Source organism: Hemicordylus capensis, chromosome 3, assembly GCF_027244095.1.
Source record: "Hemicordylus capensis ecotype Gifberg chromosome 3, rHemCap1.1.pri, whole genome shotgun sequence".
NCBI lineage: Eukaryota > Metazoa > Chordata > Lepidosauria > Squamata > Cordylidae > Hemicordylus > Hemicordylus capensis.
This window is the reverse complement of record NC_069659.1, coordinates 9933791-9952299: the sequence shown is the minus strand read 5'-3', so window position 1 is coordinate 9952299 and position 18509 is coordinate 9933791. Positions and strand designations below refer to the sequence as shown.

General features: G+C 44.3%; 1 protein-coding gene across 4 annotated transcripts in view; it reads left to right on the top strand.

Moving 5' to 3' along the window:
• Positions 1 to 18509, top strand: part of RSF1 (remodeling and spacing factor 1) — a 93160-nt gene that overhangs the window by 46073 nt on the left and 28578 nt on the right. For all 4 annotated transcript variants that reach the window (XM_053305443.1, XM_053305444.1, XM_053305445.1 and 1 more), the window contains exons 6-8: positions 4994 to 6717; positions 12817 to 13029; positions 14179 to 14283. In XM_053305443.1, coding sequence (XP_053161418.1) covers positions 4994 to 6717; positions 12817 to 13029; positions 14179 to 14283 — 2042 coding nt within the window. The remainder of the gene's footprint in view (positions 1 to 4993; positions 6718 to 12816; positions 13030 to 14178; positions 14284 to 18509) is intronic.

Sequence of the window (18509 nt, the reverse complement as noted above, 5' to 3'; positions counted from 1 at the left end):
TATATCTGGTAGGTTTTTTAGTTCTTAGTTTTTAGCTTTTTATTAATCACTTAATTTGAAGGGTTTTTTTTTTAAGGGTTTTAAATGTGGTTTTGGCTTGGTCTTTTAACCTGTTTAATTTTATTAACTTTTTACCTTATATTGTATCTATTTTATTAATGTTGTGAGCTGCCCCGAGCAGTGGTGTACTGGAGGGGCGGTATATAAATATTTTAAATAAATAAATTAAAAATTGAATCTAACTTAAAAACCTAAAACTCATTTTTTTAAAAAAATCTAATCAGAATTCTTTAAGAAAATGATTGCTGTGCTTTACTTCCAGAGAGATCCAGCGTGTTTCATATAATAACGTTTACTGGATAAACTTTGTAGCATAAACATGATTTTGGCTCTCCAGAGTGATTAGTGCCTGTAGAAGAGTTCTGTGATGCTCAAAGGCTTGCAACTTCCAAGTTTCCCATTGAAGGTGAGGGCTGGCACACGCCGGCTGGGGTGGTATCCTGAGGTCCTGAGCGGAGGTAGCACCACTACCTGGCCCGTCTCACCTGTCCTGTCAGGGAGGTGGAGCATGAGCTCCACCCAGCGTGGTATTTTTGTTCATGTCTAGGGTCTGAAGTTTTGGAAGAAATCTTCCCAAAGTTTGGCAGTGATTCTAATGGGTTGTAGGAATGTACACAGAACTGGCAAGGACTGGTTCAACGGCGGGGGGTGTGTGTGCTGCTTTAAGGCCCATAGAGAGCCTCTGAACTGGTTCCGTGCACATCCCTAACGGGTTGTGGGGTGTTCAGTATCTTTACTTCTTGAGCTCTTTGCCTTCTAAGGCAACCTTTCTGTAAAGAACCTGTTCTGTCTTTCTGGCATACCATTTCTTGAATTGCATAGGGTCATCTGTCAGGTGTTGGTGCATTTCTGGTCCTGCCATTAGCTCAGGATTTGCTAACCTTTAGGCCCCTTCAAGCTCTACGCCAGGGCTGCATAACCCTGATCCTCCAGGAGATGTAGAACTACAACTCCCATCATACCTGACTATTGGCTGGTATGACTGGGGGTGATGGGAAATTTAGGGCTGAAAAAAAGGAAGTACTTTTTCACATAGCACATAATTAATCAATTAATTCTCTGCCACGGGGTGGGATGTGGTGATGGCCACTAGCTGATGGCTTTAACGGGGGCTTAGACAAATTCATGGAGAACAGATCTATCAACGGCTACTAGTCTGGTGGCTGTGGGCCATCTCCAGCCTCAGAGACAAGATGCCTCTAATACCAGTAGCAAGGGGGAGCAACAGCAGGAGAGAGGGCATGCCCTCCCCTCTTGCCTGGGAGCTTCTCAGGGGCATCTGGTGAACCTCTGTGGGAAACAGGATGCTGAATTAGATGGGCCTGATCCAGCAGGGCTGTTCTTATGAGTTGTAGTCCAGGAACAGCTGGAGGGCCATAATTGTGCAGCTCTGCTCTGCACTGTAAAATCCAACTGCTTTATCAATTTCCCTCTCTTCCTAGAGAACCCTGAGATGTGTGGTTTTATGGGGGTGGAGAGACTAGGGATGCTTAATGAAGAATTCTCAGCATTGCACCTTAAGACAATTCCCAGGATTCTCTGGGAGGAAACCATGGCTATTAAAATGGTATAAAATGAATATACTACTACTGCCATGAATTTTTATATACCGCTCTTCAACCAAAGTTCTCCAAGCAGTTTACATAGAACAATAAACAATACTTAAGTAAGATGGTCCCCTGTCCCCAAAAGGCTCACAATCTAAAAAGGAAACACAAGATAGACACCAGCAACAGCCACTTGAGGGATGCTATGTTGGGGATGGATAGGGCCAGTTGTTCTCCCCCTGCTTAATATAAAGAGTGAATCACCACTTTGCTCAGTTTGCATATTGTTTGGACAAATTCTTGGTAAACCTGTGTCTGGGTTGACCCACTACAGACCACTGATGGGGGCTCACAGGATTGACTGCTTCTCCATACAATTTTTTGTCCGCCACATAAAAAACGAACATGTGCAGATGGTTAAGTGACAACCCTCTTCCTTGACATCTGAGCTTTGTATATGGAGGAAATTACTTTGCATGGAAGAGCATGCAGTTCCGTGAACGTCCACTTGACAGTGAAGTGGTACCACTCTGAGTCAGCTTTCGCACCTCAGTAAGAACTAGGCCCATGACGTGCAATGGGATTGATTTTTTGAAATTCTACTTTCTGCATCTTATAAGGGAGCTCTTGCAAACCCACAGTTCATATCGAATGTAATAGCAAGGAGGGTGAGGGTGGGAATAGATTTGGTTGTTAAGGCAATTCCCATGTTCTGTGAACTTGCTTTGTATTGGATTGTCAACACATGATTTCTGAATGTGATGCTTATACTTGGAGTGATTGCCATCTTGAACCAACATGGCAGATCAAAATAGAAACATCATTCCACCACCCCCAAACCCTTTACAACTGATTTCTGTTGGACAGTAAGCACAGTGGTTATTAGGGACCCACAGACTTGGCCTAATTATTGGCTGTCATCTCTAGGAAGGCTGTGGTAGCAAAGAATCCTGTGACTTTGTGCTGAATAGATAGGATTGGAAGAGCATGGTAAGAACAGAAAACAGAATTGGAGGAGTATGACACACAACAACCCCAAACGGTACACGGCAATCCTTGGAACACGCTCCCTGCTGGAATAAGAACATCTCCTTCGCTGTTTGCTTTCAGGAGGACCCTGAAGACGTACTTGTTTTCCCAGGCCTTCAACTGAGATTTGTTTTTTAAATTTTAATGTGTTTTTAACATGTTTTTATCTAATTTTTATCTTATGGATTTTAAATGTGTTATATTTTATGTTTTAATTCTGTACACTGCCTCAAGATTTTTATACTTGGCGGTATATAAATTCAATCAATCAATCAATCAATAATCCCAACACATATAAATTCAATGAATGAATGAATGAATGAATGAATAATCCCAACACATTTTGATCACACAAGGCTTGTTATGGAGAGCAGTGTTCCCTCTAACATGGATTCACAGATGTTGTTGACTACAACTCCCAGAATCCCCAGCCCAAGGCCATTGAAGCTGGGGATGCTGGAAGTTGTAGTGAACAACATCTGGGAATCCCTGTTAGAGGGAACAGTGATGGGGAGTAGTGCAGAAAATCCAGGAGAATATATAGTTCACAATGTGTAAAGTTGACAGATGTATGTGCAATTAATAAAACCTATTGCGACTCATCTCACATTTTAATTCTTCATAAAGATAATAATCCATCTGTTGTTTTAAAGTGAGAATCACCCCTTTAAAATGTGTCTCTTTGCTCAGTTAGCAGGGGTTTATCACATAGATACAATTATCACATAGATATTCTATTATTCTGCTATATTAAAAAAAGGTTTCCCAGTAAAATATGTCATGTGAACTATTTCTGCCTATACCTGTTGCTGCTGTTTTTATTAATATCCTACCTTTTCTCCAGTGGGCACAGTGTAATGTACTAGGCTCCCCTTTTGTCCTTACAACAGCCCTGTGTGGTAGGCCAGACTGAGAGAGAGTGATAAGCTCAAGGGTGAGCTTCTTATGGCTGAGTGGGGATTTGAACCCTAAATTTAGCATTTTGGTGACCAGTGCTGAGCACAATAAGCATGTTGAGCATTTTTTATTTATTTATAAGTTTACTTCTGGGCCAGATTCAAAGTGCTGAGATTGACCTTGAAAGCCCTACATGGCCTGGGACCAGGGTATCTATTGGATTGCATTTGCCCATATGAATATACCAGGGCTTCACAGATTGTCAAATCAAGCCCTTTTTTCAGTGCCTGATTGATTGATTTGATTTGATTTGATTTCTAGACCACCCTTCTCTGTCATTGACACAGATTCAATCTTTTTCAGTAGTGGGAACTCACACACACCTCTTTTGGAATGCCCTCTCAGAGGGGCTTCATCAGTTTCCCTCTTTGACTAGTTTTAAAAATAACTTTAAAACACTAAAGAAGATTTTAAGAACTGGCTGTAATCTAGTTTCTGTTTTTAATCAGTTATGGTCCTGGCTGCTGTTTTATCTCATTTTATCTATTAGCTATTTTATCTTATTGTCTTTTAGTGTGTCTTACTGTGTTTAATTATATTTCACTGTGTTTTATTGTCTTCTACTGTTTTATTATGGATACTCTGTTTTATGATTTTATAATATTTCAAACATTTAGTGTTTTTCAAATTAAAAAAATTCAGTTTGAATTACATTTTAAAATGCAAAATAATTACTAGGGATGTGCACAAAAATATTCAGAGTCCTTTTTACAGGCCTCCGAACAGGTTTGAACACTGGCTGGTTCGGAGGCTCGAAGGCAGGGGGTGGGATAACATTAAGGGCAGGGGAGGGTGCACTTACCCCTCCCTCCACCCCCCCTCCCCCGTGCTCCATATGTAAAGATGCCATTGAGGCGGCAGCATACCTCCCTGACACCCTGTCCCCTCCTTTGCCAGAAGTGGTGGGCGCATGTGCACATGCATGCACCCGGCATGTGTGCACACCAGTTCCGGCCAAGGAGGGGACAGGGCGGCAGGGAGGTTTGCTGCCATTCTGACAGGGTCTTTAAAAATGGAGTGCCGGCGGGGACGAAGTGGAGGGAGGGGTAAGTGCACCCTCCCCCGCCCTTAAAGTTGTCCCACCCCCGTCTTCAAACTGGCCCTTGCTGGTTCAGTGCACATCCCTAACAATTACAATTGTAAAATAGCTTCATCAGTTAAAATCTTAACAACCAAAAACACTTAAAAGGTGAGGGAGGAAAATGGGTATGCCACAACCAAAAAGGCCCTTTCTTCTGTCTCCACCTGCCAAACTCATTTACTGGGAAGACTGTCTTAGTACATGGGTAGGTTAATATGGGAGCAGATGTTCCTTCAGGTAAAAGTTGTCTGATATTGGGAAAACGTGTTTGACCTATGAGTCTCATAACTTTGCTATTTGCCTTTTTTTTTTTAAACAGAAAACAAATTAAAAGAAAAAGAAAAAAAGGAGGAGATTAAACAAGAACAGCCAAAGGAATCAGAAAATGTTCCACCTTCCACAATTTCAGGAGAGGAAAACAAGATCAAATTAGAAAAAGTGGAGGAGAGGGAAATCATAAAGCTACCTGTGATAGTAAAGCTAGAGAAAGAGATAGTAAAGCCTTTGGAAAACCATGGGGAAGTGCAAATTACCAAAGAAGAAAGTGACTCTTTTAAAGAAAACGTTAAACCTGTTAAAGCAGAGGTGAAGGAAAATAAGTTAGAGCCAAAAGACTTAAAAGATGTAAATAGCAACACAGATAGAACCGTTCACGAACCCGAGAGGATAGAGTTCTGCGTCAGTGTCAAAACTCCCCAGGAAGTTGCAGAGAGAACTGCAGAAGAAAGTGAGAAACTTAAAAACGACCAGCAGGCTAAGATTCCCCTGAAAAAGCGAGAGATTAAGCTGGCTGATGATTATGACAGCCCATTAAAAGGGCCCTTGCGAAAATGTATTACCCCAACAAAAGAGGTCTTGAAGGAAGAAGAGAAACAAGAGGAAGAGGCCTTTAAAAGAGTCCCTACAATTACGGATGGGAAATTCCTTGTAAATGGGGAGGTTAGCAGTGAGAGAATCATGCCAAATAACAAGTTGGAACATTCTCCCAGCACAATGGAAGACCCCATCAGCTTGCCGAAGGAAAAAAATGGCATAAGCGGAGAGAAAGTACTAGAGGCTGTTAGCACAATAGTAAGAACAAGCGATGTTGAGAGACATATTTTGCATACAGGGAAAGAAGTTGCTGGTGTGATTTCTGAGGTTTCTCACCAGAAAGTGCCTTTAAAGGAGGATACCAGTCCTGCAGGAAAGGAGAGCTTGCTTGACAGTAGGACTTCAGAGGTTATCGTAGAAGCACCTTCCAAAATGGACAAATGTCTCAAGAAACCTGAAGAACCTGTTAAAGCAAAAGATGGTCCGCCCCCTCCCAAGGAATGTCTTGATAAGTCCAGTAAGCCACCTTCCCCGAAGGAGCTGGTTACTCCAAAAGATGGTGGGTGTTTGAAAAGTAAGGATCAGCCACAGGAGAAACGTGACTTACCAAGAGCAGCTGCAACTCCATCCCCTGCTTCAGCTCTTCCATCAGATGATTCTGTTTCTGAAAAAGAAGACTTGGACTCCAAAAGCACACTCCCTGAAAAAAGTAAAGTGCACGAGGAGCAGGGTTCTGAACCACAGAAGGACTCTGCCATCGCTGAGAGCGAAACACCCAAACTAGGCAACGCCCAAAGTTCTGTGGAGGAACCCCTAGAGACGAAAAAAGAGCCTGTGAAAAGCAAGTGTAAATATAAGTTGATTTCTGAAGAAGATAGCGCTCTAACAGAAAACAGGGAAATTACCTCTGAGAGGCAGAAAGATGGGATCAAGCTCACAATCAGGATCTCTAGTAGAAAGAAAACAGATCCTCTTCCTGATCCTCCTCCTCCCCCCAAGACTCAGAATGCAGAGGCTGAAAAGGAGGAGGTGGTCCCCAATGTTGGCCGCATTTTAAGGAGGTCTCCCCGGATATCGAAACCTACTCCCAAGATTGTGGAGACGCGGGATCAGAAACCTGAGAAGAAGCGAAGCGAGGAAGAGGAAGAGAAACCAGCTGCAGTGCAAAAGCAGGACAAGAAAGAGGAGCCAAAAAAGCAAGAGAAAGAGATGAATTCTAAGTCCAGCAAGGTAAAATGCTCAGAAGGGGGTTGGCTGGGTCTTTTTAAATGCTGGTGGCTGCCAATGTTAGCAAGCCGAATCTGTGCCAAGTCACCTCCATTTCCTCCCACCTACCCTCAGTCAGTTATGGCAATGCTATACAATTAGAATTAGTTTTTTAAGAAAGTTGCTCCATTTGCAGCAGTTACTCTATATCCATTAATTTAATATTTATAGAATTCAGAACTCTTTTGCCATAGAGTGATGTAGGTGGCAGCAAGAGAGAGATGTGTAACAGAAGACAGAATAACACAGAAGGGAGATTGGGGTCTACTATAAGATCTCTGCACAATTTTCTAGGCAGCCGTTAGTAACTCCTGATTGTTTAAGAAAAGCAACAACAAAAGACCCCCCCCACACACACACACAATTAGGCTGCTGTAATAAAGAAAGCTTGGGTGCTTGGGGAACCAGGAGTAAGGAGTGTGGACTCAGTGTAGAGAGTATGTGGAGGATATCAGAGGAGAGGACTGATGGAGTACTTGATAGCCCTGCAGAGCTGAGAAAGACTGAACCAGGGTTGGCCTAGGAGGCACCTACCACTGCCTTCCTATGGCCAGTCTTTCTCCTGACACATCACATAACGTAACATAACATAACATAATAGCTCTGCTGAATCAGGCCCAAGGCCCATCCAGGCCAACATCCTGCTTCACACAGTGGCCCACCAGATGCCTCTGAGAAGCCCATAGGCAACAGGTGAGGCCATGAATATCCTGCAGCTGGTATTCAGAGGGATCTTGCCTCTGAGGCTGGAGGTGGCCTATAGTCACCAGACTAATAGCCATTGATAGACCTGTCCTCTGTGAATTTGTCTAAGCCTCTTTTAAAGCCATCCAAGCTAGTGGCCATCACCACATCCCATGGCAGAGAATTCCATACATTAATTATGCACTGTATGAAAAAGTACTTTTTGTTGATCCTAAATTTTCTGGCCTTCAGTTTCATGGGATGACCTCTGGTTCTAGTGTTGTAAAAGAGGGAGAAAAATTTCTCTCTGTCCATTCTCCCTACTTTATGCATAATTTTATACACCTCTATCATGTGTTCCCATAGTTGTCTCTTTTCCAAACTAAAAAACTCCAGATGCTGTAGCCTTGCCTCATAAGGAAGATGCTTCAGGCCCCTTATCATCATGGTTGCCCTCTTCTGCACCTTTTCCAGTTATACAATGTCCTTCTTAAGATACAGTGACCAGAACTGCATGCAGTACTGCAAATGTGGCCGCACCATAGATTTGTATAAGGGCATTATAATACTAGCATTTTTATTTTCAATCCCCTTCCTAATGATCCCTATCATGGAATTTGCCTTTTTCACAACTGCCATGCACTGAGTCAATACTTCCAATGAGCTGTCCGCTACCCCCAGATCTCTCTCCTGGCCAGTCACTGACAGCTCAGACCCCATCAGCATATATGTGAAGTTTGGGGGTGGTGGTGGGCGGGGGTGTGTGTGTGTGTTTGCCACAATATGCATCACTTTTCACTTGCTTACGTTGAACCACATTTGCCATTTGGATTTCAGTACCCTAAATAGTGTCCACTTCACTGCTTACTAGATCATTTATTCTAGATCATATTCTGCTTACTAGATCACTTCCTTCGCTGAACTTCTAGATCATTTATGAACAAGTTAAAGAGCACTGGTCCCAGTGCAGATTCATAGGGGACCCCACTTCTTACTTCCCTCCATTGTGAAAGATGGCCATTTATTCCTACCCTCTGTTTCCTCTCCTTCAAACTGTACTAATCTACACATGAACCTGTCCCCTTATCTCATGACTTTTAAGTTTACTCACGAGCCTTTGGTGGGGAACTTTGTCAAAAGCTTTTTGGAAGTCTAAGTATAATATGTTAACCAAATCATCTTTATTCACATGTCTGCCATGTGACACTGTCAAAGATCTCCAAAATTTTAGTGAGGCAAGACTTGCCCTTGCAGAAGCCATGCTGGTTCTCCTTCAGCAAGGCCTGTTCTATATGTTTAACAATTTTGTCCTTAAGTATGCTCTCCAGCAGTTTTCCTGGTACAGAAGTTAAGCTAACCGGCCTGTAATTTACCAGATTCCCCCTGGATCCCTTTTTGAAAATGGGAGTCACTTCAGCTACTTTCTATTAGCTGCTCTACCAGAGCCTGATTGTAGGGACAAATTACATATTTTTGCTAGGAGATTAGCAATTTCACATTTGAGTACCTTCAGAACTCTCGGGTGGATGCCATCTGGCCCTGGAGATTTGTAAATTTCTAGTTTTTCAAGACAGTTTAGAACATTATCTTTCATCACCTCAAATTGGCCTGGTTCTTCAGCCTTCAAGCTTGAGAAGCTCAGTTCTGGAGTGAGAATATCCTCCTCGTTAAGACAGATGCAAAGAACTCATTCAGCTTCTCTGCATTCTCTTTATCTTCCTTAACGCCCTCATCTCCCTTTTATCTCCCTTTCACGCCCTTTTATCTCCCTTTCTCGCCCTCATCATCTAAGAGTCCAACTGCCTCCCTGGCTGGTTTTCTGCTTTTCTGATATATTTAAGGAAGTTTTTGTTATTCCCCTTGATACTTCTAGCTACATGCTCCTCAAACTCTCTTTTTGCATCCCTTATTATCTCCTTGCATTTCCTTTGCCAGTTTATGTTCCTTCCTGTTCTCATTTGGACTTCCATTTTCTGAAGGAAGTCTTCCCTTTTATCGCTTCCCTGACTCTACTTGTTAGCCATGCTGGCATCCTCCTGGACTTGGTGGTACCTTTCCTCTTTCTTGGTATACATTCCAACTGAGCTTCTATTATTGTGGTTTTAAATATGTCCCATACTTTCTGGAGTGATTTGACCCTCCTGACTTTCCCTTTCAGCTTCCTTTTTACCAATCCCCTCATTTTTGAGAAGTTTCCTCTTCTGAAGTCCAATGCATCTGTGTTGGATTTCCTTGGCAGTGCTCCACTTGCATATAAGCTGAATTGGATCACACTGTGGTCACTGTTTCCAATGGTTCTACAACTCTGACATCTAACACCAGGTCCTGGGTACCACTCAGGATTAAATCCAAGGTCATCGTCTTTCAGGTTAATTCCATGACCACAGTCATTTAGCATGTCTAGAAATCTGGCCTCTCTGTCAATACCTGAACAAAAATTTGCCCAGTCTATGAGAGAGTAATTGAAGTCATCTATTATTAAAGCGCTGTCTTTCTTTGACACCTCTCTGATTTGGTTCTACAACTCCAGGAGACTCTCAGCGTTTTGATCCAGAGGGCAATAGCACGTCCCTCGTAAAACATTTCCTTTCAGTCCTTGTGTTATCACCCATAATGATTATGTGGAGGGCTCTGGACCTCCTAGGTTTTCTAGTTTGTTGGATTCTATCGCTTCTTTGATATACAATGGTACTCCAACCACAATCCTCCCCTTCCTGTTTTTTCTGTAGAGTTTGTATCCAGGAATAAGTGCCCCACTGGTTCTCACCGTACCACCATGTTTCTGTTTTGCCCACTATATCTCTGTTTTCGTTAGCAACTAAGCACTCCAGCTCACCTGTCTTGGCTCCGAGGCTTCTGGCATCCTCTATAATAATATGGTAGAGTGTAATCCCGTGCCGCCCGTGTCTTTCTCACCCGTTCTGGGCATGCGCAGAGCGAATGCCCAGAACGGGCGAGAAAGATACGGCCGCCCAGACACGGCGGCCATGATGAGCGGGGAGAAGCGGCAGCCGAGGAGAAGCGGCCGCCGCGAAGCCGGGTGGGGGAAAGAGGCAGAGGGGGAAGCTGTCGAGGCGGCGGCGAAGCCGCGGCCTTGAGCCAAAGCCGGATGGGGGGGAGGCCGACATGTGGGAACCAGGAGGGGGCCAGGAGGGGAAGTCGCCGGAGGCGAGCCGGCGGCTGCTTCGGCGGCAGACACGAGCCGGCAGCCGCAGCGCCGACAGAGGCCAGCCGGGGAGGCGGGAAGCCGGAAAGGGGAGGCCGGTGGTGGAGGGGGACCCTTGCCCGGACGGGGAGACCGGCTGCGGCATGGAGGCTGACAGCGGCGGCGGGAGGGGGAATGACGACAGGGGGCCTGGAGCGCACAACTCCTCTAGCGCCTGTTAATTTAACGGGCCAAAAATAACTAGTTGGTATATAAACACCTATATGCTGAATCTCTTACTTGGCGTTGGCATGTGCTTTCTCCCTTACTGTCACTTGACCCTTTTGACCAGCTGTCATGTGTTTCCGTCTGCTCTACTCCTTGTTCTACTCTCTCTCCTTCTGGTTTATTTAAAAGGTTTGCACCCTCACACCATAGGGGATTTTGCTTGCTAAGCCACATTGCCGCCCTGCCCCCCGGTTCCTGCAGGCCGTCTCCCCGGTGTCATTTTAAAAGCTGCTCTGCAACCTTTTTGATTTTAAGCACCAGCAATCTGGTTCCATCTTGGTTCAAGTGAAGCCCATCTCTTTTGTACAGGCTTCGTTTGCCCCCAAATGTGCCTAACATATCTAAACCCTTCCTACTGGCACCACTGTCTCATCCATGCATTGAGACCCCTCAACTCCGCCTGTCTTGCTGGACCTGTGCATGGAATGGGTAGCGCTTCAGAGAACGTTACCCTCTGGATCCTGGACTTCAATATGCCACCTATCAGCCTAAATTTGGCTTCCAGGACCTCTCGACTGCATTTCCCAACATTGTTGGTGCCAACATGCACCACGACAGCTGATTCCTCACCAGCACTGCCTAACAGCCTATTTAGACGCTGCATGACGTCCGCAAGCAAGTCACCTTGCAGTCTACATGCGGGTCACAAACCCATCTCTTTATGCCCCTAATGATCAAATCACCCACTGTTATGAGGCCCCAAACCCCCAGAGGAGTATCCTCCGTGCAAGAGGATATAGGTGCATCACCCAATAAAGGGATCTCTTCTAAGGAAGCATGCCCCTCTTCCTCAGAATGCTGTCCTCCTTCCATGAGACCGTCATTCTCCCTGACAGCAGAGGATCCTGTCAGCCTGGGAGTGGGATGCCTCTATCATGTCCCTGAGGGTCTCACCCACATACTCCTCTGCCTCCCTGAGCTTCTCCATGTCAGCCACCTTGGCTTCAAGGGAACAAACCTATTCCCTGAGAGCCAGGAGCTCTTTGCAGTGAGCGCACACCCATGACTTCTGTCCCTCAGACAGTCATACATGCAACACTCCATGCAGTACACTAGGAAGCACCCCCTCCCCTGCTGGCATTCCACCTGCATAACTGCTTTTATTGGCTTAATTTAGATTATATAGAGCTTGTTTCTGGAAAGCTAGCTCTTAGCTGCAGTTGTCAGCTAAGTAAAAGTTCTAAGCTCTGTCTTCCAAGAAAATTACAAAAGTGGGGTAGTACGCACCTTCTCCTTGTGCTGAGTGTCTCCTTTGTGATAAAGGGGGACTGCTTGTGTGCCTCCCTGCACACTTTCCTGCTAAACTCCACGCCAAACTCCTTCAATATCTATTTGCAAGCTCCTGCTCACAAATCTCTGGGGAGCAAAACTCCACTGGTCTGATCCTTGTCTTGTCAAGAGATCCTGCTTTCACTGAGAACCATTGCAGAGTCCCAGTCTGGTCTGCTTGACTCATTCAGTCCAATTGAGGAAGGGTTTTCCCTTGTAGGCCAGACTTGATAAAATTTCAGCCCCACCCCCACCCCCATGCCAGTATTAGGATTAGTGCCCTAGCTCATAGATCTTTGCATGCAGCAGTAAGGTGTGTGCTCATGACTGCATGCAAAGGTTGCAGAGCAGATGATTTTTACTAGGATGGGAGCCCAGAAGATAGCATGTGTGCAGAAAGAGAGTTCAAAGTTCAGAAACATTTGAGAAACATTGCCTTGATCAGAAAATATGATGCACTCTGCATATGATTGATTTCTCATTCAAATGTAAATTGGAGTAATGCATCATGAAGCATGGAAACTTTTTATCTGATACCTGTACTATAGATTTATTGAAAACTTTTCCTTGTGGTGAATATTGGCTTGAATAGTTTGTTTTGTGCTAAATAAGTAATTTCTGGATTAAAAATGTTAAGTCTTGAAGCAATTTGGTTTTCCTTGTCACTGGATTTCTAGGCTTCACAGCGAAATAAAATTCGATGGGCTGGAACACGAACCCGTGGCAAGTGGAGATACTCAAGCAATGATGAAAGTGAGGAGTCGGAGAGTGAAGACGACTCTGAGGAGGATGAAGAGGAGGAGGAGGAGGATGAAGAGGAGGAGGAACCTGCACCTGCTGATGATGATGAGCCGTGCAAGAAGTGTGGTCTCCCCAATCATCCGGAGCTAGTAGGTTCTTGACTTTGAGAATGCCACTGTTGCATATATGTGAGGTGATGCTTTAAAATAATGACTTGGGCATCACACCAAACGCTGGTTAAGAAAACCTAACTATACATTGGCATACTTTCTGATGTGGCAGACTATGATTTACTATTGGCCAGCAATCCAGAATCCCTGGATTGCTGGAATCCCTACAATCCCTAACTATACATTGGCATACTGTCTGATTTGGCAGACTATGATTTACTATTGGCCAGCAATCCAGAATCCCTGGATTGCTGGAATCCCTGCAATCCCTAACTATACATTGGCATACTGTCTGATTTGGCAGACTGTGATTTACTATTGGCCAGCAATCCAGAATTGGAAACAATGGTTTGAAGTGGATTTTGCAACCATGGTATGTTCTATCTGCACTGACCAACCATAGGTATAGCCATCACTCCACCTTCATAGGCTGCTGTACCATGGAGGCAGGGTGAACTTAGGAATCTGAGTAATGAGAGGACAGAAAACAGAAGCAGGCAAGCAAAACTAAACCATTGTTTGCCTGCTGAGCATTTGGAAGTTACAACCATGGTTTGGGTTCTAATGTGTTTACTTATTTACAGTATGGCATGTTTATTCTACTCTTGTTCCAAGGAGATTAGAGCAGCATGTAAGGTTTTTTCTTCCATTTCCCTTTATTCTCGCAATATGCTTGTGAGGTCAGTTGGGCTGTGAGACAGTGACTTGGATCCTGGCCTCACGCTGGTATCTCAGGTGGAGTCAATCATATTCAGTCAACCATGTTGTTTTAACAACTTCCTGTTTGAGTCAGTTGCACCTGCAGAGAGGAGGTTTTGCCACCTCTGCCTGGTAACAGTGAAGCCAAGTTTAAATTATATGTGTTGATAGACATGGAGGATAATTAAACCAAAGTGCAGCACTTTCACGTGATTTCACTGGAAGAGTTAAGCGTGTGCTGAGCTGCCTCCCACTGAAATCAAAGGGACTTAAAAGTTTTTCACTTTGGCTGAGTTGGTTTGCCTGTTTCGGTGAGGCTGTTACTGCAGTTTCAAGCCATTGATGCAAACTTATGATGACAAGATGTCCTGTGATGTTCTCTGCAGTGTGGCTGCACCAATACCCTAACCTTTCGGTTCATTTCTACAGATTCTCTTGTGCGACTCTTGTGACAGCGGCTACCACACAGCGTGTCTTCGGCCTCCACTAATGATCATTCCCGACGGAGAGTGGTTCTGCCCACCTTGCCAACATGTAGGCCTTGAATTTTCCCCCTACTCATGGCCCTCCCTTGCATTCAGACCCTAAGTGGTAGGGGTTATTTATAAAGCTGCATCTATATGCAGGGCTCTCTGTCTAAAACCGATGCAAGGAAGTCAACAGGAGGAGGACAGGGAAGTGGGATACATTGAGGGAGAATATTTCATTATTTCATTTCCAGATATTTGAGCTTAGTTGCAACAGAATTTCGGGACTAGGGAACTGAAGCAAAGGCTTCATGGAGAAGATGGATTTTGAGGAGGCTTTATTTGTTTATTTGTTTTTCAAATTTGTACACCGCCCCAAAATTAAAACATATACAAAAACTTAAAACAATTTAAAAATCACCTGTAGATTAAAACCTTAAAATTTTAAAGAACTGAAAAAGCTTGGGTGAAGAGGTGGGTTTTCAAATGCTTTTCAAAAATTGTCAAGAGTTGGGGAGGATCGTATCTCAGTAGGGAGCGGGTGTTCAAAGAGACAGTCCCAGACATAAGAGGCAGCAAGGGGGGAAAGGTAGGAGCAGGAGATCCTTGGGTGGCTGAGGGTGATGGATCTGAACAAGTGAAGATCACAGGAAGGGATCTGTGGGAATATGCGATCCAAGACATTTGTTTGGAAACCCCTGGTTAGGATGAGATGCTTGTGCAGGACCTGGGAGTGGATAGAAAATCAGTAAAGGGATCCAACGGAATTTGTTACATGGTCAGAGCGATGAGAGAGGGAGGAATAGCTTTTGCAGTAAGGTGCTGGATAGAATTGAGGGGATCGAGGTGAGGTGGTGGAAAAGAAAAGAAGCTTAGGTTTGTCAAGGGCAAAATATTACCAGTGTATGGGCTGGAGTTTTTGCTGAGAAGATGGAGAAGGGTCATATTTTTTTATACTGTAAAGGGGGAAGTGACATGATTTGGTGATGGATTCATTATGGGAGCAAAGGCAAGAGGGGAGCCAGAGAAAGACAAGGCTGTGTGTCTATTCTTCAGAGTGGATGGTGATGATGGTAGCAGATAAGGAGAGGAGGACTTGGGAGGAAACGCAACGAAGAGGCGTGCTCCATTGCTGCATCTCAATTCCGTCTGAATGTTCATTGATCTGACATATTGTCCTTAATACCCATAACAAGAAGAGTAAAATTTGATAATAGTTTTTGTGGAACAAGGCTACCATATAATCCTAGGAGATCAACATTTAATTAACAGCAAGCAAATTGCAAAATGGATGCTATCTGTCTTGCTAGCACATCATTTGTTTTCTGCAAATTACTGTAAAGGAACAAAATAGTTTCTGAACATATGAGGATTGCTGTGTTGGATCAGACTCAAAGTAGAGAACCTCCCTTGGTTTGTTCACAGCATTTGTTAATCGGAGGTATTCTCAGAGATGGGTGTACAACACTGTGCTAAAATAAAATTGAAATTGTGCAAAAAGAAAAAGCTGAAACCTGTAACTTGTGTATCTTATACAAACTCTGCAATTGTGCTTAGTTGTTTTCATAACATATTCTGCATTTTTGCTTGTTTTGCAAAATTCTAGTTTTACTAGTCATGGGAGTGGCAAGGTACTGAAGCTCCCCCCCCCCCCACTGAATGTCTTCTTTAGTCACTTTTCTGGCTTCTGAGATCTCAGCAGGCATTGCCCATATCAAGCATTGATATCAGGCATGCCCTCAATTCCTGCCTGTGGGCTTTCAGCGGCATCTGGTGGGCCACTGTGTGAAACAGGATGCTGGACTAGATGGGCTGCCTTGGGCCTGATCCAGCAGGGCTGTTCTTATGTTCTTAAGCATATCTTTCATATGGCCTGGAAATTTGATCTTTTTAAAAATGATCTTGATCTTTTAATTCTCCACCTGTGAGCTATTTATTTTGCATAGAATTCTTTCCCTGTGTTCTTGCAACACACACTGGGTATACTGTCCCTGAACATATGGGCTTCCAGTACTCAGAGTCGACAGGGCTAAGTGTACTTTCTGCTTGTGTAACTGTCAAAGAACTTGTTTTAAAAATGGAAATTCGGCAGCAGGTTATCCTAAACCTGCACTCTGCATGGAGTGGGATGCCTCAGTCTCATGAGTCACTTTCCTCTCCTGCACGTGCCAAGAGTCCTCTTCGCCAAGACTCACCACTGTGGCCATCCAAGCAGTGTTTGGTGAACCACATATCTGGGAAGAAGCCCAGGGAGTCCCCAGCCCTGCTGCCTGGAAGCAGCACCAGCTCAGTCTGATGCAGCTGGCCTGCCCATTGTCTTCTAACATGGGATAAAGCTGGCTGTGGAGGCCAAAGGTGCTGGGGCTAGCTACTGTCTTTTAAATATAATATCCTGGTATTTCACCTTTCCACGAACTTTTGTATATGCTCCTAGTATCAGGTATTCTGATGCTCACAGGCTTTGAGAATTCTGGCATTTAAACAGAGATACCGGCCTCTATTGATATGAGTGGTTGTTGTCTTTTTCACTGTAAGAGCCAGCGCGGTGTAGTGGTTAGAGTGCTGGACTAGGACTGGTGAGACCCGAGTTCAAATCCCCATTCAGCTGTGATACTTGCTGGGTGACTCTGGGCCAGTCACTTCCCTCTCAGCCTAATCTACTTCACAGGGTGGTTGTGAGGAGAAACTTAAGTATGTAGTACACCGCTCTGGGCTCCTTGGAGGAAGAGCGGGATTAAAATGTAAAAATAATTATAATTATAATATAATATAGGCTATGTGTGGACATAAGGAGCTGATTCTCATGATCAGAGCGATGTCTGGTAATCCTGGGGGCGTGCGTACTCCCTCGGAGTGTGTCATGAGGATCTGGGGGAAATTAGCCATCTTGGCAGTGTGCCAACTCTGCATTTAACCAAGATTAACAGCTTTGGTTAAATGTTGTGTTGGTGCACTTCCATGTTCTCATGGAATGCTCCTTGAGAGTGCGCACATGTTGCCTGGATCTCTGGTTTTACTTTACCCCACATCTGTCTGATCATAAGAACCAGCCCAGTGTTTTCAGTTGCTTAACTGTGGTTATGCAGGTCAAGAGTGACCAATTATTTGCTCCCTCTCCCCACCTTTATCTTCTAGAAGGTAGATGCCCTCTGCAGAAACATTTACAATAACTAAAGGTAACCTGGGTTTCTTGCTTAACCAGGGTTCCAAGCTGATTTTAGATCCTGATTAAGAAGGAATTCTGGTTAGCTTTCACTGTGATTAACATTGCTGCTGTGGTAGTGCTTACCCACAGTTAAGGTGAATACACTCCCTTCCTCACACCTGGAGTACTGTGTACAGTTCTGCATACAGTATGGCCACATTTGGAGAACTGCATATAGTTCTGGTCACCATCTCTTAAGAAGGATATTGTAGAACTGGAAAAGGTGCAGAAGAGGGCAACCAAGATGATCAGGGACCTGGAGCACCTTCCTTATGAGGTAGGGTTACAGCATCTGGGGCTCTTTACTTTAGAAAAGAGGCAACTGCAGGGAGACATGAGAGAGCTGTATGAAATTATGCATGGAGTAGAGAGAGTGGACAGAGAAATTTTTCTCCCTCTCTAACGACAGTAGAACCTGGGATCATCCCATGAAACTGAGGTCGGAAAATTTAGGACCAACAAGAGGAAGTACTTTTTCATACAGCGCATAATTTTTGGAAGGGCGGTATAAAAATAAAATAAAACAAAATAAAATAAATGATCTGTGGAATTCTTTGCCATGGGATGTGGTGATGGCCACTAACTTGGATGTCTTTAAAAGGGGCACAGACAAAGTCATGGAGGATATCAGTGGCTACTATTGATATAGAGCAGGGCTGCTCAACTTCGGCCCTCCTACAGATATTGGCCTACAACTCCCATAATCCCTGGCTATTGGCCACTGTATCTGGGGATTATGGGAGTTGTGGTCCAAAAACAGCTGGTGGGGGGCATAGTTGAGCAGGCCTGATATAGAGGCACAATGTAAAAAACAACAGCTTCTGAATCCCAGTTGCAGGGGAGCAACAGCAGGAGAGGGGGCATGCCCTTACCTCTTGCCTGTGGGCTTCCCATCTGGTGGGCCACTGTGTGAAACAGGATGCTGGACTAGATGGGCCTCCTTGTGCCTGATCCAGCAGGGCTGTTCTTAAGTTAATTTAAGAAATTAAGCACCTGCAGCCAAATTCCAATATAGTTCAGATGGAATCATTCTCTTCTGAAATGGGTTCCTTTTGTCTCTGAATATTTCCTTTGGGGCCCAGTCTTAA